This window comes from Mustela putorius, unplaced genomic scaffold (genome assembly GCF_011764305.1).
Source record: "Mustela putorius furo isolate JIRA1106 unplaced genomic scaffold, ASM1176430v1.1 tig00003859_pilon_pilon_pilon, whole genome shotgun sequence".
Taxonomy (NCBI): Eukaryota; Metazoa; Chordata; class Mammalia; order Carnivora; family Mustelidae; genus Mustela; species Mustela putorius.
The window spans coordinates 29,833,339-29,859,212 of record NW_025422011.1 but is presented as its reverse complement, the minus strand read 5'-3'; the positions used below and the strand labels follow the sequence as shown (position 1 = coordinate 29,859,212).

General features: G+C 47.7%; 1 protein-coding gene across 15 annotated transcripts in view; it reads left to right on the top strand.

Moving 5' to 3' along the window:
• TEAD1 (TEA domain transcription factor 1) overlaps nucleotides 1-25,874 on the top strand; it is a 261,179-nt gene that overhangs the window by 66,389 nt on the left and 168,916 nt on the right. For 14 of the 15 annotated variants that reach the window (XM_045065808.1, XM_045065807.1, XM_045065805.1 and 11 more), the window contains one exon: nucleotides 18,562-18,817. In XM_045065808.1, coding sequence (XP_044921743.1) covers nucleotides 18,661-18,817 — 157 coding nt within the window. In that variant the 5' untranslated portion in view covers nucleotides 18,562-18,660. Of the gene's footprint in view, nucleotides 1-3,317; nucleotides 3,424-18,561; nucleotides 18,818-25,874 lie in introns of those variants that run through there. The other variant, XM_004751998.3, reaches the window with a different exon arrangement.

The window sequence follows — 25,874 nt, the reverse complement described above, 5'->3', positions numbered from 1 at the left end:
ATTCTAACACAAATTTGAATTGCTTATTTACTGTAAGTATCATCTTTGTGTTGGCGAAAACCTGAGGTGCAGGGAGTTTATTCTAACACAAATTTGAATTGTTTATTTACTGTAAGTATCATCTTTGTGTTGGCGAAAAGCTGAGGTGCAGGGAGTAAAAGAGAAGGGCCAGAACCCCCCCCCCCACCCCCCGCCCTGCGCGCGCACTGCAGAAGGTAGGAGGTCTGCAGCCTCCCAGGTGTGTTCTGGGAGGGAGAAGGATACGGGCTCGCCATGTGCCAGCTCTGCCGGGCTCCCTGGGATGGGTGTCTGGACTCTCCGACGGTCTTTTCAGTTGCCTTTGTTGTGAGAAAAATCGAGCCTCTCTAACAGTGTGCTAGCTTCATTCCTGGGGGTCTCCTACACCTCCTGTGTTCTAAGCACCCAGGACAGAGCCGGCATATAGCAGGCAGTCTGTTTTCATCTGTCATGCATCAGAGGTCAGATTGCATCTTCCCTGACATCCTCTTCCCACTCCAGTTCCCCAGACCCTGTTATGAGATCTCTCAGCTGCTCCTTGCTTGCCTCCAACGAGGGGAGGTTCAATGTGTCACAGAAATAGACTTTGGGCTCAAGGTGAGATGGGTCTGGGTTTGAATATCTCTGTTTGACAAGTGGATAAATGACTTAGTGTTTGTAAACTTCGTTTTCTTCATTATGTGAATAACAGGTATAATAATATTACATCCTTACTTAGGAGTGTTTTGATGAGGATGAGGAGAAATGGTAAAAGCAAAGTCTTGATCCTTGTACCTCACACACAGTAGTGTTAAGTAAATCTTAGCTGTGATTATTATCTTCAGTTACTACTACAAGGTATTTCCTTATACTTTTCCTGCTGTATTTGGTATTGGGAGTCAAAAATAGCTCCCACCAGTGACCTGAAATTTGGCATATATTCTTCTGCAGTGGAGACCTGGATGGACATTGTCTTTGAGCTGATTCCACTGTGGGTCACCATCCTAGAAGCTTGGAGAAACACCCGAGCTGGGCTGGGCTGGGCGGGGCTGTAATGCATCCAGGTTAGCTCCTTTTTGGTTTTCAAAGTCTGATATACAGGCTTCTGGTGTGGTGTTCTTCCCTTTCCTGGCTGGTGTTCTGCTCTGGCATCCGCAGAAGAAGAGAGACGAAAACGTTCAGAGGAAATGAAATTCTGTCTACTTGCTAGTTATCTGTTCCCTTACACAGAAAATAATTCAGCTTAGCAAAGAGAGATGAGGTAGAGATGGTGCTCCCAGCAGCATAGCAGTGCCCCCAGCTCCAGAAGGTCACGTTTACGGGTGTTCGAGGTAATCCAGTGCCAGGGCAACGGGCGAACAGGTTAGACTGTACTTGACTCTTCTACTTCCTTCTTCATTTTAGCATTTTTATATTTTTGCTTTAGTGTCCTGCGAATTATAGTTGATGATCTGAGAGTTCCTTAAAGTCTCATTTGATTTAAGCAGATAGCTTTGCTCCTTGGGGACCCAGTCTCACGGGTGTTAGCGCCCAGCGTATGGATCTTATGCTTATAATGTCCATCTTTGTCTAACCCAACTCCCTGGGCTTGGGAGAGAATAACTTAGTGGGAACAGCTCCCTGCTAGGCATCTTGGTAAGTGCTTCTAATTAATTATCCATTTCAGTTTAAAATATTAGGGAACTTAATGAATTTAAGAAACAGTGCTGAAGTGATGATTCAGTTTTTTAACCAGCTCTGAGGAGCTGATTGGCAGAGAGGATGAACAAAGTTTTAAAAGCAAATCTTGAGTTGTAGGTTGTCCGTGAACAGGAGGGACATTTCAGACGTTTACTGAACCATACAGACATCAACCCAAGGGAAACCCCTGGAGGCCCCTGGTGTGCCAGGTACTAACCTTTACTCTAATAGGGAGGAGGCTGGGGCTCTGGGAGGAGGGTGGGAGCCAAGGGGACAGGGGCATTTACTGGGCTTGTGCCACTGACTCTTCAACTCGTGTGAACGAATTTCAGTATGTTGAACAACCAGTGTGGCCGCATCAGCGGGGAGCTGTGGATGATGCCAGTAGCATCCGAATTGCCTTTGACCCATGTTCATAAGTGTGAGATGCGTCCTTTGCTTGTGGTATTCTCTGCCCCATTGCCAGGGGACTTCTGCTATGCTGGCCTGATGATCATCCCCCGATACGTGCTTGGAAAGCGTCGCATTAGAACTTACGCTTGTCTATTTGGAAAATGCCAAAACACCTTCCTTTCTTTAGAAAACACTACAGTGTGACAGGCAGTCCTTGACTTCGAGGGTCCCCAGTCTGCACCAGTGGCTTCAGTTTCTTTCTGGACCTTGTGGACACCAGGAGTCTGTCCTTAGGAGATGATTACAAGGATGTTTGCTGTCACTGAACGGTTGGGCAGGATAAACATGTGCACACGTGGGGAAATAGTCAAAATAGCAGATATCCATGCCGTGAAATATGATACCTCTTAAAAACCACAAATGCAAAGACTATTTTGGGACTCTGGGTAATGCTGAATGTGAGATGTTAGAACAGAACCCCAAAACTATAGGGAGTAACAATAATAAATAGTATCAGTAAGAATAATGGTATTAGTGCTAGAAAGTAATCAGAAAGCATGGTCCGCACTGCCTGTGGTTTGGTGGAGGACCGTGAGTACAGTGCCTGTCCTCCTGCGTATGTTTCTGTAGGTTCCACTCTGGTGGTCCTCTGTGGCTATGAGCTTCACATTTAGAAGTGTTCCATGGGCATGGCATTCTTAAAATCCAGTTTAAGGGTTTTAAAAATGAAAGTATAACCAGCGGCTGAGTTATGCTGAATTCAGACTTGGGGAAACACATGCAGAGCTTGTGTCGATCGCCTGCGAAGGAAGCTGCTGACTTGGTGGGTTAAAAATAAGAGCTGAGGGGCCCCTGGGTGGCTCAGTGGGTTGAGCCGCTGCCTTCGGCTCAGGTCATGATCTCAGGGTCCTGGGATCGAGTCCCGCATCGGGCTCTCTGCTCAGCAGGGAGCCTGCTTCCTCCTCTCTCTCTCTGCCTGCCTCTCTGCCTACTTGTGATTTCTCTCTGTCAAATAAATAAATAAAATCTAAAAAAAAAAAAAAAGCCGAGGTCAGCCTCCTCAGGCCCAGGAGGCGTCCCTGGCTCCTCCAGGATTCTAGAGGGTGAGGGCTCTGAGGGGCCTGCATGGGCTCAGGGAAGAGCTCTCCTTGGCTTCTCATTAATGTCCCTCCCTGAGCCACGCGCTGCTCTGCTGGCTAACCTTGTCCGAAGGTTACCCGTGGCTCGGCTAATTTTAAACCCTGTCGGCCAGCACGGTGGCGTGGCATCGCATTGCGGAGACACACGAACAGCTCCCTGGGAGACACAGCTGGGGAAAGATGAGCCGCACCTCCGGGGTTTTCTCCTTCTCCTGTAAGTGACCAGGCACACTGAACAGGCTGAGAGAGCTGGGTTAATAAGGAGAGATTTTATGGTGTGTTTTTTTTTTTTTTTTAAGAAAAAAAGTCAGGATTAAAGATCTTTTAGCAGTGGCAGTGCCATTGATAATTGCATGGTGTGATGTGTCCTGTATGAACTGTGTGAATTCTGACAGCCCAAGGAGGAGCATGCACATGGGATCCTCTCTTCCAGGAATTAGGCCATTTTTAAAGACAGGATGAAACTGCTGGTAATTTCACTGTTGATGTGTGTGCTTCTCCACTTGCAGAACTCAGAGTCTGCTGCTAGGTAATAGGTTCCTTCTCTGAAGTTTTTATTGATGGGATCAGGAGAGGATTATTTCTTAAAAGTTAAGCAGAATCTGCCTGTTTGCATGTTTAGCAGCTGGTCTGGTCGTCACTAAGATCATCATTTGAAAGTCCCCTGCTGCCTTCCCCTTTAAGAAATTGCAGTAGACTCTTTTTTTTTTTTTTTTTTTAAAGAAACTTTTAAAAGAAGATTTCAGAGAATCTTTTTTTTTTTTTCCCTCCCCTCATTTGGGATTTCTTTTTCTTTCTTTGTTTTTTTCTTCTTCCTTCCTTCCTTCCTTTTTCTTTCTTTCTAAATCTGTCTCCCTTTCAACACCTCCAGGGAATCTAACCTGCCACGTTATCAGTGGGAAACCGAATGGGAACCGAATCCAGTCTCGGGGTTTACCTGCCCAGCCAGAGAAGGGCATTTCTTGGAGCTGGGTCTCTACCCACCCTCTTATTAAAACAATTGCTAGGAGCCCATTAAAGAGGCCTGGTCTGCGGAGTACACCCAGATGAAAGAACAGTGGCTGGAGAATCAATAACCTGTTAACTGGCTGCAGTGATTGAAGTTAACTTTGTTTGAAGTCCGTGGGCTGGGTTAGCCCACATCAAGCCACCGGGGTTCCTGCACGAGGGTAGCGCGGGAGTGACCTTTGATTTCATTTTAGGAAAAAGAAAAAAAAATGTGTGAGTGCTTTTTATTAGCCTTTTCTTTCTTGAAGGTCTGCCTCTCCTTCAGCCGAGCTAATGAGCTCTGTCATGTTTGGATTTAGTTTGGAGAAAATTAAAGCTGAGTAATATCAGGGACTTGTTGAATGGGAATACTTGTTAGAACCTTCATTGACCCAAATCTGACTTTTATAAAATAAGCAAACTAAATAAGCAAGCTACAAAAAAAGCCAAACCAAAACAAAACACCCCCCCCCCATCTTCCTCTCTGGCCTTAAAAATGATGTTTTTAAAAACACGTTCAAAGCAGTTAAGTATAATATAAATATAAGCTACTCTGGGGGGCGGGGCACTAAATGAATGAGTTATTGTAGAGGCTATAGTGGTGACGTTAAGAGCGTAGTTGTGAATTTAAAGTATATTTCTTAAACCCCAGTTCCTCTTAGACTCAGACTCGAATGTCTAGTTTTTCCTCCTGGGCTTCTCTTTTCTGCACTTGGCCGGTTCGCTGACTGTGCAGGCCCGCTGTGATTTTGTGGTAACCTGACACGTTGGCCAGCCTCCTGCTGCCCCCAGGCCCCAGGGGGAGGACTGGCTGTGAGCTGCAGAGGCTGTGGCCCATGTCTCCAGGTGGTGGTGGTAGGGGGGGCTGTGGCTGGGGACCGGGGTGGGGATGCCACAGACCAGGGAATGTGTATATCATCACTTAAGACCTCGGATGGTGGCTCATTAGGTAACAGGCCGGACCTTGAAGAGGGGCCCACAGAGTTGATGTTGAGCCTAGAGGCCAGCTAGTTAAGGGTGTTTGGAGATTAGAGGAAGGTTTTCAAGCCAGTGACTCTTTAATTTTGTTCTGTGGGTTTGGTCTAGAGTGTGCCTGAGGCCATCTTTGTGATTCCTTCGACAAGGATGAATATCTTAATATATTGTCATAAACTTGTATTAATATTTTATGTTAAACTAAATCAGACAATTATTTATGGAGCTGAGGTGGGGAAAAGGTACAGAAATGAATGGGCCAAAGCCCCTGCCTTCTGAAAACTTGCAATGTAGCAGGAAAGGCGTAGCAAGCAGGAAAACTTGCAATGTAGCAGAAAAAGCAGTAATTAGTAATTATAGCTGTACACATTTGTTCAGCAATTATTTTGAGGGCCTATAATGTGTCAGGCACAGTTCTAAGATGTGTGTGCACTCACCCACTCATCTATAAGCGTACAGATAATGGTAAAAAATGCACGTAATTACTGCTAATAATTGAAACACCTGTACTTGACACGGATCATCTAGTAGTCTTTTTATTTTTTTATTTTTATTTTTATTTTTAGTGTTTTAAAGTTTTTTTTTTTTTTTTAAATTTATTTGACAGATCACAAGCAGGCAGAGAGGTAGGCAGAGAGAGGAGGAAGCAGGCTCCCCACTGAGCAGAGAGCCCGATGCGGAGCTCGATCCTAGGACCCTGGGATCATGACCAGAGCTGAAAGCAGAGGCTTAACACACTGAGCCACCCAGGTGCCCCATCTCATAGTCTTTATAACAAGTAGTAGTTATTAATTCTCATTTGCACCAAAGTGGGAGGGTTACACTGAGACATAGCTAATAAGTGGGGAACTAAAAATTCAAACTCTTTGGTATTCCAGAACCCTAGATAGCATATATATATATATATATATATATATATATATATACATACATACACACACACACACACACACTTCATGGCTTTGCCATATAGGCTCTGCCGATTTAGGGCATAGTCCCTGAAGCTGTAGGGATACCCGCAAAGGAGAACAGGTAGCAAACACTTTTTGAAGTTCCAGCAACTTGTCTGGTATTGAGGGATGTTCTAGGACTGCTAGGGAACTTACTGACAAGCTGGGAGACTGTTTCTTATGAGGACTCAGTGGTGAGGCATGCACGTATGGTGTTGGAAGTTTGTTTGAGGTGCTGCGGGGACACGGAAGTGACATCTCTGGGTGGAGGAAGCTGCTCAGGCTTCCCAGAGAGAGGTTGGTGGTGTTGGTCTTGAAAGGACAGATAGTATTTGTTGGGCAGAGCGGCTGACGAGGGGAGCATCTGAGCAGAGGGACCCAGGCGGCTGAAGGGTGAAGCAGGCAGCCTGCTGTGTCTGGGTGCCGTGGAGTGGTCACGTGGTTGGCATGCAGGGGACTGGACAGGCGTCTGAGAACAGGCTGCAGTTAGGTGGTCAAGGCCATGGGTGCCCCTGGCAGCCAGTTGGGTCCTGTAGTGGGTGGGGATCTGCTGGAAGATTTTAAGGAGCAGATGATAAAAGTCATAATTGCATTTTAGGAAGACTCTTCTGGCCAAAGAAGAGCACTAGGGAGACTTGCCAAAAATACCTCTCCTGGGGACTCTGATTCACACTTTTAGCATCAGAGCTGGGATACTTTCAAGAGGCCACCCATGTCACCCAGCCTCCATCCAGAGCTGGGAACTGGGCAGGACTTGGTTGTGGGGTGTGGTGGTGGTGTGGGGACACTGGCGAATGCCCAGCTCTGAGAAGGGTGGAAGGTCCCACCTGGGAGCCAGGAGTAGAGTCCTTAGGGGTGGAGGGGCATGGAGAGGCATGGAAGGGCATGCGGCTGAGGGATTGGGGGTCAAGTGGACATTCTCGGGATTGAGTTGCATCGGAAGGGCTGGGTGGAGCCTGGGTGCTGCTCCAGCCAGGTTCCCTGAGTAGCAGAATCTCTCCAAGGGCACTATATGAATTGGGTCTCCATACCCAGGACCTCGGAAATCCTTTTTGGTTTTCCATTAATGCTTTCAGGGAAGGATCCTCAGTGCAGAGAAGCGGCTTTGAAGGTGTCACTGCCAAGTGTGTCTAGTGTGTGGGTTTGGGGTTGTTTGGTGTACTTTTGGGCCTGTTTGGCCTTCAAGTTGAATCCTACATGTAGAGTCAAGTCAGTAGAACTAATGGGGAATCAACACCAGGAAAATCCACAAAGGGAGAGCCCGGGCAAGAGCGAGCGCATCGGTGGGATTCCACAGGGGGAATCGGCATGGATTCCAGTTGGATGAGTGAGAGATGGATTGAAGGTTTGGCCTTCCTTGTTCTTCTCCTGAGGTTAGCAGATTGTGTTGGAGACCCCTCTGAAGAGGCTCCCTGTATGTGTGTGTGTGTGTGTTGGAGAGCTGTGGAAATGTCAATGGAATCAAGTTGTGGCCTTTTGCCTTTCTTTCTTGATACTGGGACTCTTTGCTGGTGCAGTGGGAGGGCGAGAGAGGAGTCTGGTGGTCTGCCCTCCTCCAGAGCACTCTAGGCCCTGCCGAAGTGAAGGCACAGAGAGGCCTGATTCCCGAAGTGGGTACCTCAGCCTTCCCGAAGGTTCTTCTCTTTGCCTAGGGGTCTTGCCTCACTGTGTGCCTCCCAAGTGTTTGTGGCCTGCTTAGAGCTGATGCTGTGTACATAGTAGGTGCTCATATGTTTGTTTATGTGTGTATTTATTTGGGCAGGAATGGCTCATTGTCTAAAGGGGGAAACAATACTCTCTTACCCTGGCCAGTTCCTAGCCAAAGTGCTGAGATGCATGCTCTCCCTGAAGTTGAACTGGGTATAAATTTGGAGGAGTGGGCTGGGGGCTAGGGTGAGAGGCTCTTATTTGTCTCTGAATTTGCATCCCTCCCAATGGAAGACCTGTTTTGCAACTGCTCTGTCACTGTGTCTTCATTAAATGGCACGTTGCATTTCTGAAGAGTCAGGACTCCATGACAGCCATAACACTGGAAACAAGTGGATATTCGGGAACAAGCAGGGTCTGTTCTGGGTCAGCTTACACGCTTGCACGTGTCGCTGTTGGCCTGGGTTAACTTGTGGGCAGTTCTTAGACTTTTGTGTCTCCATGAGAGCACAGGGGTCCAGTTTCCGTGCCGGGTTGGGGCTGACTGTGCCATCAGCATGCAGCCATCTTTGGGGACCAGGGGAATAAGGGTGGGTGCTTGAGGTCAAAGGTCAATGAACAGTAATTGAGGAGCTGGGCGACAGGGCGCTGAGTGGAGTTCGTCCGGTGGCTCTGGCCTGTGTAAGAAAGCAGCCCGTCTACACCATCTCTAAAACCTGTCTCTGAAGTTGGAATGCTTAGGGTCCTGTCCTGTCGTCATGCGTGACTTTATCTAGAGGACTGCTCTGGCCTTGGACCATGCTGAAAGTGCTTTTGATGAAAACATTCTGATTTCAGATTTATAAAATTATCTGTCCTTCGTCCTTCCTGCCCCCAGATAGTTGCACACACACCTTCAGGAGCTGCGGGCACGCTCCGTGTGTTGCTGGTGTGTGCGTGTCGGCCACGGTGTGAAACAGCCCTGGGCTATTTTTGTGGTGTGGGGTGGCCCGGCCCATGTGATCTGTCTCCCCACCTGTAGGCTGCTCCTTAAGGGCAGGGAGGACCACATACTTATTTCTCTCCATTTCTCTAGTGCCTAGCACATGGTGGCGGATGGGAGTGGATGATAAGAAAACAGAAATGGTTTCCCTCTTTTTTTTTTTTTTTTTAAGATTTTATTTATTTGACAGAGAGAGATCACAAGTAGGCAGGGGGACAGGCAGAGAGAGCGGAGAAGGCAGGCTCCCTGCTGAGCAGAGAGCCTGATGTGGGGCTTGGTCCCAGGACCCTGAGATCATGTCCTGAGCAGCCAAAGGCAGAGGTTTAATCCACTGAGCCATCCAGATACCCCAGTTTCCCTCTTTTGTTTCAGAATAAATTTAAGGCAGCTTGCAAGGCTGTAAAATAGCATAAATGAAAAGTAGGAAACCTCAGGAGAGAAGAAGGGGGTGGAGGTGGAGGTAGGGATCTAACGCGGATTTGGGAATAAAGCCAAATTTGTTGAAAATAACCTCCTTGCTTTCTCCGCGGGGCCTGACAATGTGGCTTAGAGCACTTGGTGGCCAGTGAGTAAAGCCAGGGCCTAGTCGGTTGACCACAGGTTAAAAAAACCCAAAAAACAAAAAACAAAAACACATAACGTTGTCTTGTTATCAGACTTTCTTTGGGATCTTTGTAAAGAGCACTCTGATATATGACGAAGGCCATTTTCAAAGTCCTGGAGTAAATCCAGTGACTAATTCAGGGGATGTTTCCTTGTATGCCGATGGCATCGCATAAAAGCATAATTCAGAAAAAGTGAATTATCGAGGGCTCTGGAATAAACTTTTCTTCTGAGGTTACTGTGGAATCAGAAGGGTTAGTTGTGGCCGCTGCTGTGATGCTCCCTTTCATCCAGTCTCCTGATACCACCTGCCACTGTCCGAGGTCCTAGCTTGCAGGGAGGTTTAAGATCATGTTTTGGGGGTGGAGATACTCATGTGTGATTTGCGATGAGGATCTCTGTGCTTGGATACCTTAAAAATGGCCAGACCCAAAAAAGCACTATCCTGATGTTTGGTGGCTGAGAGGCTGAAAAGGAACAAAATGCACTGTGATAAATTATGTCCTTGGTTACCCCAAGGTGACAGGAAAGAGTAGTTTTTTTTCCCTCCTGGACACATCGGAGCCTAGATTTTGGTGGTGGTTCTTCTTTTCCTCCACTTTTTTTTTTTTTTTTTAAGATTTTATTTCTTTACTTCAGGGGAGAGAGAGGGAGTGCTCGAGGGGTGGGGGGAGGCAGAGGAAGATGGAGAGGGAATCTCAGGCAGGCTCCCTGCTGAGGCTCGATCTCATGACCCGGAGCTCATGATCTGAGCTGAAATCAGGAGTCAGGTGCCGAACCATCAGAGCCACCCTGATTGTGTATCTTCTAATGCCAGTGCCCACGAGATTCATGTGGGTCTGTTGGGTCGAAAGACAGCATTTAAATGCCAGTGTTCCCAGTCAGAAAACTGGAGCAGAGCTTGGACTTCCCAGTTCAGCACTTTGAAATGCCAGCTTGCTTCGGTTGCCCTTGTTGATTGACTGATGACCCAGTCTGAAGTGAGCTATAGATTTACCTAGTGCTTCTGTCCCCTGCATGCTGTGTCAGTAGTCCAGGGTAGACGCAAGCATGGCCAGTGTGAGGGAAGCACCCTAAGTCACAGGAGCTAGAGAAGGTGGCTTGGGACCATTTCTGGGTGTGGACTAGGGAGGACTGTTTCTGATGCCATAGAATCCGACCTCCAGATCAGCCAGAGGAACTACATCTGGGCAGGTCAGCTGTTGGGACTCGGTGTTAGCCCTGAACTAACATATCATTACGTTGGCTGGCAACAAGCTTTGTAACAGAGGGATGAAGGATGACACCCCAGTCATGACCTACAGACTTGCCACCCATACAGCACTCTGACTGTATGAGGCTCCTTTGTAGGCACTCTTCTTCGGCAGGGGATTGAGACGGACCCTTTTGAAATGTTTGTTGTAGGGTTTGGCCAAGTGTAGTGTTTGTATTTATCTGTTGTGTTGGTATCTTTGCAAATACAAACTCTCTACTCTTGGTTTTTAAATTTGTACTCATTGTCAGCGAAAATGAGAAGGCATCACATTAATCTGATGGTGAACCTCACTGACTAAGAAAGTAACATTATCCATGACTTAGTGATTAAGGAGTATTCTTTTCATGGTGGTTGTTTTCTTTGTTTTGAATAAGCATTATGATTGGGGAGTCTGTCTTAAATATAGGTTCACTCTATAGACCTGCTAGAATTGAGGGGGGTTAGTTTTGGGCTTTTCTTTGACTGTTATCCTAAAAAAGATCCTGCAGGTTTTCCATTTGAGCCGCCTGAGAGCTACTTAACGCCAACTCTTGTGGCATTTCTTTTTCTTTTAGAGCTGGAAAGAAACTTCTCTTTCTGGCTTTGAAATGTGTTCAGTGGTCTGCCTCCCGGGGGTCTGTGACTGCAGGTCATGACTTCCAGCTCAAGCTTCTTGGATGAGTGCACTGTCTGGGTATCAGTCTTCACTTGGGAATGGTCAGATTGGATAGCCTGTCTGGACCTGAGTCTGTGGCCTAGTTCTTTGGCAGGTGTCTTCCCGATGAAAGAGAGCAGTGATTATTACCTTGACTTGCGGTGATGGTGGCAGAAAGAAGAGGCAGAGATTTCTGTTCTGAGTGGCTAACAGATTCCTTAAGGGGGTGGGGAAGGTGATTCCCCTAAAGGCTGGTAATACAGAGCTGCGTAGCATGAAATCAGTCAGAGCCCCCCCTTTTTTTTAAAGGATTTTTATTTATTTATTTGACAGAGAGAGATCACAAGTAGGCAGAGAGGCAGGCAGAGAGAGAGGAGGAAGCAGGCTCACCGCTGAGCAGAGAGCCGGATGTGGGGCTCGATCCCAGGACCCTGGGATCGTGACTTGAGCCGAAGGCAGAGGCCTTAACCCACTAAGCCATGCAGGCGCCCCAAGTCAGAGCCTTTCTTGAACTGTCACCTGGGCAAGTTCTTAGTGCTGATGGAGCAGGAGTATTCATCAGGGAATCTCAGGAGGGTAATGCCAAAGTCCTCTCACGGGGTGCTCAGCACCCGGGTCTTGGTGATGAGGGGTTGGCTTGTGGTTGGATCCTGTTGATATGGAATTGATTTTGGAAAATGAGAAGGAGTAATTATCCACTCCTTCCTGCTGAAATTAGAACCTGTTGGCAGTTGGAATTTATGACACCAAGGCTCACTGACTGCTACTAGCTTGATGGCAGACGTGGCCTCAGTTCTCAGTGTTGGCGTTCCCTGAACATTCTGCGCTGACTGTGCCTTACATTCTGCAGTCCCATTTCTCTGGAGGCTGCCTCCCAAATCCAGGCAGTCGGTCCTGTATTTCTCAGGCCGGTCGTAGGCAGGTTTGGCTCGTGTCTGAAATGATAGGGAACTAGTAACTTGTTCCACTTTACATATGCAAAAGCAATGAACCATCATTAGTGCCTGACATTCCTCCCAACTACCCAGGGAGGTGAGTCAGTATCCTCACTATTCATTAGGAATTAATTAGACTGTGCTTGAGGGTGTCAGTTGTAGATTGAGCTGAAGTTCAGCGCTGCCTACATTCTCTCCCTTTGAAATCCAGCCTCCAGCTCACTGTCCAGTGAGAGTGTATTTGAGTCTGCTGATCCCATGGATGGTGCATTCTAGCTGACAAAAAATGACTCCTGGATTCAAATTTTGGTTAGTATATGACTTTGGCAACTTATTTAGGTGTTTACCTCATAAGGTAGAAAAAATACCCAGTGGGAGTGGTGCAATGATTAAAGATGCTTTCCGTGAAAGCTTCCGGCTTTATGCTGGAAACATGGTTTATTTGGAGAAGGTTGAATATGGATTTGATGTACTAGTTCACTTTGGAAGTAAATGATCGTTGCCCTAGTGTTTTTATTGGAGGGCAGCTTTTTTCTTACAAGAAAAGTTTGGCTTTCATTAAGATCAGAGTGACCTTAGAGCCATCAAATGTGTGGTTGAGTTGTCTACTACAAATACTGTTTCAACCATGTGATTGTTTCTTTAAATGGCTCATACTGTTGCTATGTCCACATTCTTCTGAGCTTGCAGAAACCTTCCTTAGCTTTCCGTTTAGTGTCATGACCTATGTTGCCTTATTCATTCACCTGCTCCCTCAAATTTGCTTTGTTACCATTTTTTGCCTCTTCACATTTCTTCCTTGGCCACCACTTTGGCTTCTGGCCTTCATACCCTGACCACTTTGCTTCCCTTATAGCCTGCGTACAGCTTTTCTTACAGCTGTCATCTTCTGATGCTGTTTTATCTAGGGGCCACTAGAAAAAAGAAGACAAAATATTGTATCTCAAAAATTACCATTCCATTCAAAATAATGTATGTTTGTCGAAGTAGAAACTTAGCTCCTAGAGTGCCCAAACCATGTTTATGTCTTTTTCTTTAAAAGATTTATTTGAGAGAGAGAGAGAGCGTGTGAGCATGTATGCGTGGCACATGGGGTGGGGAAGGCAGAGGGGGAGAGAGAGAGAGAGAGAGGGAATCTCCAGCAGACTCCTGGCCGAGTGAGGAGCCTGAAACAGGGCTCAATGCCATGACCCCTAGATCATGACCCGAACTGAAAGCAAGAGTCGACTTGATTAGCCGATTGAGCCACCCAGGTGCCCCCATAATTGTGTCTTTAACACAGAAAGACTGTTGGTTGTAATTGTGATTACTAAATTAAAAAATTGGATTAGATAGCCAACGCTTGGTTATTCAAACTCTGCCAGGCTTATGTCTGTCCGCTTACGTCTTTCTAATTTGGTAATCTTCTTTGGGGATCTTCTCATTAGAACCTTGACCAGAGTCAGGGCGAGGGATGGGAAAGGGGCTGAAACGCTTGCCCTTCTCAGGGGAAGCTTGGGTGGTAAGTTCATGCGCATCGATGTCAGAGAACGTTCAGGTCATCTGGTTGTTGGTTTGTTCTTTCACCGAATATGGTTCCAGGGACTCTGCCAGCACTGGGGATGCTGTGGTCCTTGCCTTCAATGAGATTGGGGTACAGATGGGGTGCAGTAACAAATCACCTTACTAAGCTTTATTGTAGGTAGAGTGTATGGGAAAGCAAGGTGACGATGAATGACTTAGTTGGCTTCCTTCAGTGTTAATGATGGAAACTGAGGCACGTAGGAGTCTATAAGTGTTGTGTGGTCCTGGGCTACTCAGGTAGAGACAGAGTCCTAATGCCTAGTCCAGCCCTTTTCTGAATGTCTCATAGACTGTGAGACATTGGCTAAAAGAATCTGTATGGATTTTTTGTGACCCTCATGTTCAGTGGCGTTGCATTAATCATGAGGTTAGTTAAAGCTCACCCTTTTATTTGAGAGCTCTTAAATCACCTATAAGTGGGTGAGATGCTTACATTATGAGAGACCCACAGGAATTAAGTTGAAGGGAGCAGCAGATTCCTGTGCCCTGTGTCACACCCCTTGTGAGTACATCCCTTGCATGGAGTTGGTGTCAGAAGCACCTACGTTGGACTGTCTCGGCCCCTGCTTCCCCCAGACTTTTATATCCGAGTGCGTATTGGACAAATACACATATGTCATTTCTCTGTAATCACGTCACCTCTCTTCAGGTGTCAGTGGGTAATTGTGGAAGAGTGATCCATTTAGGGAGTCTAGCTGTGAGGGCAGTTAGGAATGTTTGGGTCACTGGTAACATTTCTTTCTGGAATTTATTATAGTGTAGCAAAGGAGGATTTTAGGGGAAAAATGAGCCTTTGGAAATGCATTAATGATGGAAACGGAAACACCCAGGGACTAATGATACACAGTATATCTTGTTGGATCTCTGTGGCAGTCCTGTGAGGGGAGAGTCCCTCTATCCCTTAGTGACTTTCCTGTGTTGGAATCGAATTGAGTTTATCTCCCTCTATAAGTTAAAACCTAAGCTTCTGTGAGATTCCCTAATTTAGCCTGGGTGTCAAGGGTGGTGAGTGAGCCGGGTTTGGAAGCCAAGTCAAGTTGAGTCTTGACACCACATGCTATGTTCACTGCCCCCAATACTCTGTTTCTTCTTCATGCACTGCATCAAGTGTAAGTTGACTCCCTTGCTCATAGGATGTATGAGGAGGTATGGACCTTAGCTCTGCACAGATGTTCTGTGCCCGCCTTGTTCAGTTAGCCCTTATTATTGGTAACAAGCAGGTGCTTGTTGCTCTCTACGTTCTGAAGCCTGGTAGATTGGGTGGTAATTTACCCATTACACATGTGTTTAGGATATTCCTAATGTGTGGCCTTTACTCTGAGAGTCACTGGGTACATGTTTCCAGGATGAGGTGGATTTTGAACTGGGCTGAAAGGGATAGAATGAGTGCCAGAACGGTTATTTTGGTATCTAGTATGGGGAGCATTTCTCAGCCAGCCCCAGCCTTGTGATCGGAAACTCTCTGCCCATACAGGACCTCATCTTACAATTGGGTTGTAAAACCGAGGGCATGTGTGACTCTGAGGATTATGTGTGTGGCAGCGTCTGGGGCTCTGTGCTGGCCCTTGTCCACAGTTGATAATCCCATCCTGCTGGGCTCCAGCTGACCAGCTTGCAAGAGCCTGGACACAGAGTTCTCCCCTTTGCAGGAAATGAATAAAAACATGAGCGTGTTTACAACAGTGCCTATACTTACTGAGATGGATGGATCCAGTGGCACTCGGGTGGCTCAGTCAGTTGGGCATCTGCCTTCAGATCTGGTCATGATATCAGAGTCTCGGGATCAAGCCCTGCATCGGACTCCCAGCTTAGCAGAGATCCTGCTTCTCCCTCTGCCCCTCACCCTTCTTGTGCTCTCTCGCTCTCTCTCTCTCTCTCACACACACACACACACACTCCCCCACTTTCAAATAAATAAAATCTTTAAAAAAATAAAAAGGATGAATAAGTTAATGCTCACTAATACTGCATTCCCTAACCAAGGACTAGTGATTTTTAGCTGTAGAGTAATTTGAAAGGGTTGTTTGCAGGACTCTAGAGTGTCTGTCATGAAGGCACAGCACCCCTTGTGGAAGTTCAGCTAGCTGGACATTTTTCCATATGTTGAGTCAGAATCTTTTCTGGAACTTCTCTAGAATGGGTTTACACCCTCCTCCGTGGCAACTCTCAGTGGTTGTTCAATATGTCTGGAGACACTAAGCTTGGCAGTTAATGATTCAGAAAGATCTTACTAGCTTGGAGTCAAGGCCCAAGGGTAAAAGTAATGGAATTTAATGGGAATAAATATAAACTCGGGTTTTTAGCTCCTAAGACAGTTGCACAAGAGAGGAATTTCAGGAACAGCACTGAGGAGCTTGGAGGTTTTATAGATCCTAGGTCCCTCTCTGAGTGTCCTTTATGGAGGGTTGTGGATCAACTGGGATGCATTTATGAGCGCTGGGCAGAGAAATGATGTGACTTCTCTCTAGTCTGGATCACAATCCGGGGCTGTTCCTGTCATACCTGAATGGGTGTTTGGGGGTTGGATTTGCTCCCACAAGGGATGGATAGACTTTCAAGGGATGGATAGTTGGAAGTTAACCGGGACGTGGGTGTTAGCCTCCTAGACAGAAGGATTAAAGCATGCCGGTACGAGGGAGATGGTGCTGGGGAGGTAGCGGGTTCCTTGCTGCTGGTCATGTTCCAGCATAGACCGTATGACCAACTGATGGGAGAGGAAGAAGGCATGTCAAGCATAGGGTCAGGGGTTGCTGGTGTGTTCTGGCCTGGGGACTGAGGATCTTCCTTCCGTGGGAGTGTTCTTAGGCAAATAGAGATCCCACCATTCCTCAGCTGGCCTTCATTGCCCAGGACTGTGTTCCTCTGCTGTCATGGTTGCATGCTGGGCACATCACTGTTCATCCTACAGTGTGGCTCCCTGCAGTGAGTTCATACTGCTGAGAGCCTCCCAGAGCTCAGGGACAGGCCTGGGCTTCCATGGGGGCCATTTGTGTTGTTTTGTTCTGTATTTGGGTCAGGTAGGGAGGCAGAAGATGGATTACCCACTGCCTCAAAGCATTTGCTCATCCTCTCATATTTTCTCCAAGAAACTGCTTTGGAGGCAGAACAGACTATAGGGTAGAATAGTACAGTTCACCTTGAATTTTTAGGAGGCTCCTAAATCCGCCCCCCCCAACCCCAATAATAATTTGAGAACTGAAAAGACCCACACTGGAGGCTTGGTGGAGTTCATAGGCAGGTCAATCCCAAAACCCTTTCTTGTGGCATAATTGATACCTCTCAACGTTTGGCAGTTTGTAGAGTCCTGTGTTAATGTACATGTGTTGGTAAGGAGTAGTAAATATTTTGCTGACAAGTTCTTTGAATGATGGATCTGTGGCAGCATTTAAAAGGCAGACAACCCGAAGGTTCCTTTTATCCAGGTGCTGCTAGATCCAAAAAGCTGTCAGGGTACGGAGCCAAAAGCACCCACTAGTTACACCATTAATTGTGTAATGTTCTCGGGCCCCCGAGTTTCCGCCGCTGGGATCTGTTGATAGACGCAGCTGGGGGAGTGCAGGTGGGAGGGAAGCAGTTGGGAGAGAGAAGGAGAGAAGACGGGTTGCTTGCTCTCCGGTGACTCTTCTGGAGCCGAGAGAAGTCCCTGGTGCCCGGCAGGGCCTCCGGCGTCTGCTTCTCTCTCTCCTACCCACCTCTCTTGTAATGTTGGGTGGACTTGAGGCAGGGAAGCAGGCTAGGATGGTGGTTACACTACACTCTCCCACTCAAGCCCGGAGCCTCCCCATCTTCGATCCATCTCCCTTTTTGGGGAAGCCTTTGAATCAGTGACCTGATGCTTTTTCAACAAAGGAATATTGATATGTTAGTGTGCAGACTGCAGGGGGTACTGGATTAGATCAGTTTCACGTTGGTGTTTGTGCTAGTGTTTGTGCCGGTTTGACATTTGTTGGGAAAGCTTATCCCATTATGGCCATAGGTTACATGCATAATTTAAGGGGAATAAATCTTTGAGAAAAATTCCTCTCGGGTTCTGTAATCTTCAGGGCTACAGAAAAAGAAATGAAAGACTCCCTATGGTTTTCATGTGATCAGAAATTCCAAGTTAGGCTCCCGGACGGAGGGCCCCGTGTAGGCCTGGAACATTTCTGCCAGTGCGCCGGCCACTTGTTGTCGGTTGCCGGGAAGGTAGAAATGGGGGCAGCTGGGTCCCAGCTTCAAGGTTACAGTCTAGAAGTGGGGAGTGGCCAAGTAGAAGAGGACCCCTGCTGCGGAATGCTGTCCGGTAGCAGGTGCAGGGCACCTGGTGTTGCCATTTCAGTGGAACGAGTGTTTGTGTCCTCCTGCAGCCTGCCACCATCTTGCATTTCAGTGATCTCATCGACAAATATTGGGCCATTTGACATTTTCAAGTTATTGTGCCCATTGCCACGGCAAGGCAGACATCTTTTGTTCTGCTTCATTTTCTTGGAAACAACTGGTTTTGCCGTGGACATGGAATTATCCTCGCGCAAAGTGCTCCTGGTAGCTTGTAGGCGTCTGGTCAGTGTTTCTGTGGGATTCACGGTGAACTTGCAACTCCAGGGGGGCCCCATTCTCACGCCTATGGAGATGTTCCAGTTTCTGCCTGCCGTGGATTTCTGTACGCGTGGTTGACGCGGTACGTGAAGAACAAAAGCCACTTGGCTCCCCAAACCCTGTATTCTCCTCTAGGAGCTCTTGTCCAAGCAAAGCTGGAGCCTGAAGAGTAGGTACTAGAATGAGGAAGGGCAGTGTTGTTGGTCATTACCTCCTCCTTACCCTATCTTTTCATTTCTGTCTTAGGTTTATTTTCTTGAAAAGGCTCCAGGCTTCGGCTTGGAAAATCCAACCGCCAAAATTGAGCCCAGCAGCTGGAGCGGCAGTGAGAGCCCTGCCGAAAACATGGAAAGAATGAGCGACTCTGCGGATAAGCCAATCGACAATGACGCAGAAGGGGTCTGGAGCCCTGACATTGAGCAGAGCTTTCAGGAAGCCTTGGCTATCTACCCACCCTGCGGGAGGAGGAAAATCATCTTATCGGACGAAGGCAAGATGTATGGTAAGCAGTCCGCGATGTTCTTTTGAGATCCTATGATGTGCTTTTGTGATAAGGAATGGTGGCAGCTAGCCTTCTACTGAGATCCATTCGTTGTATTGGGTGGAATGATCTTTGTAGAATTTCAGTTGGCCATCCAAGGGACTGAATCTCAACCAACCGGAAGAGTCAACAAAGGACCATCGGGAAATCGTTCTCTGAGGTTTTCTTCTTCTATACACGCAATAGCATGACAGCAAAGCTCTCAGGGTCCAGGTAGGGATTTAGTTGCAGTGGCATATGCGGACCCATTCTTCAGAGCACATACCCCATCTCAGTAGCTCCTGGTGACTGCTGCCATGTAGAAATGGGGCCCGTGTTGACAAATCTCTTCATTTTTCCTTCACTCCCAGGAAGAGCTAGCAGTACAGATACTTATATATGGAATCACTCATTTTTAAAAGCCAGCACTTTTGCTTTTTAAATACAGCCCTATGTCGGCCAGGTGAGATGCGTGCGTAGCTTGATCAGACCTCCAGACTCCTATTTTACTGCCTTGTTGCCTGTCTGTAGTTGAGGGGCCAGCCAAGTGGTTCACCCCCCAGGCGCTCTCACCAGCCTCCCCTTCTCCGAGAGCATGCCTGGCAGAGTGCTCTAGAGGGAACTTCTGGAGTGCCCCAGAAGATAGGACTGGTCAGCTGAATGGCTCAGGGTGCCCATAAGCAAGCAGTGGTCACCGGCCTGGCGCCTGTGTCCCAGGACTGAATGTTCCCTGCTCCTCCCCTGAACGCTTCCAGCTGCAGACCTGTACTGCTCTGGCTGCCTCCTTTGGGGAGCAGATGGCAGGTGGTTGCTTGTATGTTCTGCTTGTCTAATGGGGCACGTTGAGCTGACAGAGTTTGCCCCGTAGCTGAGTCTAAAGAGATGCAAACAAATAACCAAAACTCAAAGAGGACAGGCTCAGCAACCTTCCTGAGGTTGTTAACTTATTCTGAAAGTGATTTATCTCTAAATAATTTGGAAGGCTTTTCCGTAATCGGGTGTTGTACCTTTAATACCGCGCCTCCTCTCTCCGGGGCTGGAGGGGGGCTGCTGCTGCTCAGGCTAGCACACACAGCCCAGGAGCGAGGAGTGAGCAGATGGTGGTACAGCTGCTCCCAGCTGTGTCCCCCCCGCCCTCCCCCTTTTCCAGCGTGGATGACGTAATGGAAACAAGGGAAATGCTACTTTCCATGGCATTGAGTCTGCGGCCTGTGAGTGTCACACACTCGCAGGGGAGAGAGCCCAGGCCTTCGTTTGTTTTAGGCTCCCGTGTGATCCTCTGGAGCCAGAGAAGCTTCTTCGTGTCCGTGGGTGACATGGACTCAGGGTGACATGAACTCTCCTATGGGCAGAAAGTTACAGGGCCTCTGGTCGTGTGTGTGTGTGTGTGTGTGTGTGTGTGTGTATGTGTCTGTCTGTCTGTCTGTCTTTGTTGGGCTGCCCTTTCCCAGCCTGGTTATTAGCCTGAGAGGTCTTAACCTCTGTATCTAAAGAGGCACCTGTGTCCCCGCTGCCGCTGCAGCCCCCACTCCTCCCATTTTAAGGGCAGAGGAAAGTAAAGTACTTTAACCTCTGAGTCTTCTTTGGGGCCAACTTCACTGCTGCTTGCGAAACTGGCTTCAGACCTCTCTACCTGGTACAGCTCCCATTTTTTTGCCCAGCAGTTGTGATCTAAAATACCAGCCTGGGGGCACCTGGGTGGCTCAGTGGGTTAAAGCCTCTGCCTTCGGCTCAGGTCATGATCCCAGGGTCCTGGGATCGAGCCCCACTTTGGGCTCTCTGCTCAGCAGGGAGCCTGCTTCCTCCTCTCTCTCTGCCTGCTTCTCTGCCTACTTGTGATCTATGTCTGTCAAATAAGTAAATAAATAAATATTAAAAAAAAAACTTCAAATTAAAAAAATATATAAAATAAAATAAAATACCGGCCTGTGTCGACACCCCTGTCAGGGGTTTCTCAAGTCAGGAATCCTGGAAAGGCACTTTCACTGGAGGAAGGAGGTTTCACGCTGAGAAGGGAATTCAGAGCAAAAGTTAATTTTTGTCGACTCCCACTGATTTTCTTCTCTGTTGATTTCCACAGCCGTGGTGGGCTTAGTCCATCTGCCTGTAACATCATCCCAGAAGTAGTTTTCTTTTGTGGAAGTAAGTGTGTATGTACTCTTGTTGGTCATTGGGTGTCAGGGGCACTAGGCTACATATGGGAAGATCACTGAGAAGCTCGGGATTTGAGCCCTTCCTTGACCCAGGGTGGATCGTCTTACCCTCGGCCTGCATCTCCTTTTTCTCCCCTGAAGAAAGAGTCAGGTAGTTAACGTCCATGGGTCCTCGGGACCTGTGCATTTTGGGATGCTGGGGTTTTTGTGACTTGTACCTCAGCCAGAGCGATGAGTGTGTTGAATGATGCAGTGCTGGCTGTGGGACTATGTCTTGAATGCCCCTCACAGTCAGGTTTTGAGTGCTTCCTGAGGGCACTTGTTCTTTAGATGAATTTTTTTTCTCCCTTAAATCAGCATTCCATTGACTTAGGGTGTTAATGACCAACCTGATTGTAAATGGGGTGGTCTTCAGAGCAAGCAGTGTTAGGAGTTACAGCTGTAGGGTCATGGGTCCAGATTGGGGGTATGAGTGTGCAGGAAATGAATTTGCTGTAGGGCCCTTGAGGCCATGCCATCTCCAAGCAGCTGCCTTGGGGAGGAGTGCTGCCCTCAGCATTGGCCCCCATGGAGTCCTGTCTCATTGACCCCTGTGGAGGAGTTGTGCTGCTTCTGCTGATCCGGAAGGGAGACATGGTGTTTAGCAGGGATTCGGGAGCTGAAGACTAGGCCCTTGGGAGGACTGCCCCAGATGCTGATGACCTGTCTGTGACCGTGGTGGGGGGAGAAGTTTGCCTTGGGAGCCCCCATGGGGAAGCCCCTGCTTCTTGGGGCCCGAGTCAGTGAGAGTTTCTGTTTGCTGGCTTCCGGCCGGCTCCCCAGCTTGCCGTCCACGAACCAGGACGCAAACCAGACCAGGAGTTGGTTTCCTGAGGTCCAATGAGCATACTTTTTCTTCTCAGCATTTTGAAAGTGGAAACACGGAAAGCATTTTAGGTTCCGTAGGGTAAAATCAAAATAATTTAATGCCTTTTGGTGAAATCCCAAGCATTTTTGACTGGGGGGGGGTGGTCAGGGTTTCCGATATTTCTGAGCATTTGTAGAGTGTGTTGTGATGTCACGAATCCTGAGCCAGTTGAGAAGCAAGGTCAGGTGCAGCGCTGATTCATTTTGGTAATGACATTTCCTCCGTGCTTGGTGGTAGGGCAGATGCAGTCTTACAGAAAGGAAGAGATGAGAAGCTGTCTTTTTTTTTTTTTTTTTAAAGATTTATTTATTTATTTATTTGACAGAGAGAAATCACAAGTAGGCAGAGAGGCAGGCAGAGAGAGAGAGGAGGAAGCAGGCTCCCTGCTGAGCAAGAGAGCCCAATGCGGGACTCGATCCCAGGACCCTGAGATCATGACCTGAGCCGAAGGCAGCGGCTTAACCACTGAGCCACCCAGGCGCCCGAGAAGCTGTCTTTATGAGGTGGTCTGGGCCATTGGAAGAGAGGCTTAACTCTCTCTCTGCTGCTTGGGTGCATGGGGACACTGAGCCTTGACATGGTTGGCCTCTGTGTGGACAGACTGCTTCTGCCTGGGGCCCTTCTGTGTGGGCAGCTGTCCTGAGGGATAGTTAGGAGAGTGAGTGAGATTTCTGTTCCTGAGGGCATGCAAGCTTGCGCGTGCTCTCTCTCTCTCTCTCTCTCTCTCTCTCTGTGCTTTCCTTTCCTTTTTCCTATTTTTACATAGCTGTGTGTCTTTTTCTGATAGGTAGTTGGAGAGGAGATAGCAGGAGGACAGGAGGGGAGAAAAGTTTTTGATCAGCAAACTTGCTGGAGATTGAATTTCATAGGAACAGGCCATTAGTTTAAAACAAAAGCCCTGAACCGCGGGGATACCCAGATGCATTTTTCTCTTGCAGCTGAAAATTCTGGTCTGGCAGTGGGGTCAGGTATCACCCACAATCACACCAGGGCAGGGATAGGAGCAAACATTCCCTGACCGATGACTTTAGAGACAGAAAAATGTGGCACTTAAAATTTTGGGGCTTTGGAATTAATTGCTAGGAGGCTTGGCCCTGCCACTTCTAGATACCAGACTTGGGGCAAGTTGCTTTTCGTCCTCGTGCATCTGTTTTCCACCACTGCAAGAGGGATTTAAGTAGATCCTACTTCTTGGGATTGTTTTAAGAGTTAAATAAATTCACTGTGCTCTGAGATTCCCCCTACCATGTTTGGACAGTCGGGTCCAAACTGTGACTAGGCTGTAAAAAGTGTTTTTGAACTGGAAGCAGAAAGTGCTCTTGGCCGTGACCTGGGCTATAGGCTTTACCTAGGATTTCCGTCCACTGCTCCCAACAACATTTTTTTCCCCCCAACAACATTTTGAGGTGGGTATTCTCATCCCCGCTGTGTAGATGAGGATGCCCATGAGCTCAGAGTATAAATGGAGGAGCTGGACGGGTTCAGATCCAGGTCAGTCTGGCCCCCTAACCTGGGCTCTTTCCACAAGCCTTGCTCCCTTCCATCCCTGGTGGAGGTCATTCTATGTTAATGACAGTGTTAATCAGTATTGAGCACCGCCTGTATTCCAGCCCATTGCTAGGGGCTGTAGGGGATACACCTGTGAACCAGACAGACACAGTCCCTGCCCTCATGGAGCTGTCGCAAGTTCATTTGCAGGAAGCTCTGACCTCAGGTCAGGGCTGTGTGCTGGAGCTTTCTGGGAAGTCTGAGGGCCCTTTGAAGATGGTCACCTTCCACTTAGCCTTTTGAAGCCTGTTCTTGGCCACCAGTGTCCAGGGCACCTGGCCCAATGCTGGCGGGAAGAAAGCATCTCAAATAACGCAGCAGGGAGGATCCTAGATCACAAGGCTGGCCCTGATGGTGGCCAGGAAGCTGTCTGGAAGATTCTGGTGCCCTGGGATCCTACAGGCTGCCTGGTCAGAGCAGTTGCTGAGCAGTGGTTTTCTCCTTTTATGAGCAAATGTCTTCAAGGTCCTTGTCTGGGGACAGCTCCAGGGATGGCCCCTTTCTTGCCAGGATGCTAGGCCTACTGTTTAGCCCTGGAGAGAAGGGCTATGATGACTGGATAAGTTTGGGTGGGGGGTAAGAAAGAAGAGGTCTCTGGGCCGGTCCTCTCCAGTTGCCGACCTCAGCCCTGCCTGCTGGGAGAGCACTGGACTTGAAATGGCCCCTCTGCCTACTTCTTAGAAGCACTGACGAAAGAGGGAAGGGGGGCCTTTAGTGAGGTGGTGGCTGTGGACATCAGCATGGGTGCACACAAGCAGGCACAATTGAGCTTTGGTCAGTTGGGCAGAGACCGAAATCTCTGGTCCCCAGGCTCCTCCTGGCTTAGAGAAGCGCTTGGGGAAATGAGGAGCATCCCTTTTCAAAACCAAGAAGGTGGCCTATGTCTGGAGGCCCCAGAAGCCCTGAGGTGGACATGAATATAAAATCCAAGCCCTATGGGATCTCCAGGCCACTTGGAAAAGTGAAGCGTGGGGCCCGAGGTGAACTTGTTTTTCTGCACCTGGCCATCATGTGGCATCTTTGATTTCCTCCTTCTGTCTGACCTGTGATTTGGGGTATTATTTCAAGCAAGTTGGCTGCAAATGTGAAGCCCAAAGAACTTGTGCCCTTAGAACAGACCAGAAGCCCCATAAGGCAAGGCCCCCACCCTGTCTGTCTTGTCAGACACAAAAGGTATCAGTAATGTTTGTTGAATATGTGCATATCAGAATAATGCTCAGGACAAAGAAAGGGCCTCTGCCGTTGGAGGCACTGACTAGAAAAGAAGGGAAAAAGCTGGGAAAAAAACAGGAGAAAGATTTTGTATATTTAATGGTCTTCCTAGATTGAGAAGGAAGAAATCTGGGTTTTTTAACCTGTGTTGGGAGATGTTTGTTCAGGAGGTAGGAAGGATCTCTGCCCGGTAGGCACAGGAGTAGAATGAGGGTTAATTCTGGACTCCTCAGAACTCCTCAGAATGGGGGTTTGAAATAGTTTGGTTCCTGTGAGAAAGCAAAGCCAGCGTCATCAGCGTTTTGACCAGGAAGGTTAATTGGGGGGGGGGGACGTGCAAAGGTTTATGCACAAGGTATGAGCCCTTGTACAATCTGGGTAAAATGTAGGATGGCTCCAGAATGGGTCATAAGAGAAATCAAAGGAAGAGAACATTGAAGTATTACCAAGTTATGCTTTCTAACAGCTTTCCCACAGCAGCAGATTAGCCCTGGGATTCAGGAAGACGTGGATTCAGAAGTCATTTACTGCCGGCCTGCACCGTGCATTGTGAATCTTTGCAGATGTAAAATCTTTCACACAGCTGACCCATGTGACCACTTACTGGGGGCTTTTTTTGCTTTAGAATGTGTTGTCTTATTTGTTCCTCATGACAGCCCAAGGGTGTAGGTCCTGCAAATTTCCCCATTTTATAGCTGAGGAAACTAAGGCCTAAGGTCAAGTTAATTGCTCAAGGTCACACAGTAAAGAAGTGGTGGAGCTGACAGTCCAAAACCAAGCCCGTTTATACATTTAACTACAGTTGATCCTTGAACAACATGGGTTTGAACTTTGCAGTTCCACTTCTATGCAGGTGTACGTACAGTACAGTACAGTACAGTACAGTAAATGTATTTCCTTGTGATTTAAAAAATGAATAGTTTTCTGTATTTTAATTTACTTTCTTGGAAGATTGCAGTATACAGTACATATAACATACAAAATATGTATTCATCGACTGCTTGTTATTGGTAAGGCTTCCGGTCAACATTAGGCTCTTATTAGTACTTAAGTTTGAGGGAAGTCAGAAGTTACACTCGGATTTTTGATTCTGCAGGGAGTCAACGCCCCTAATCTCTGTGCTGTCCCCTAACCACAGTGGACCCAATGTTTGGGTCAGCTGTACATACTGGTACGGAAGATTGTTCTTCACTAGAAATAGCCAGAGCTTAATGGTAGG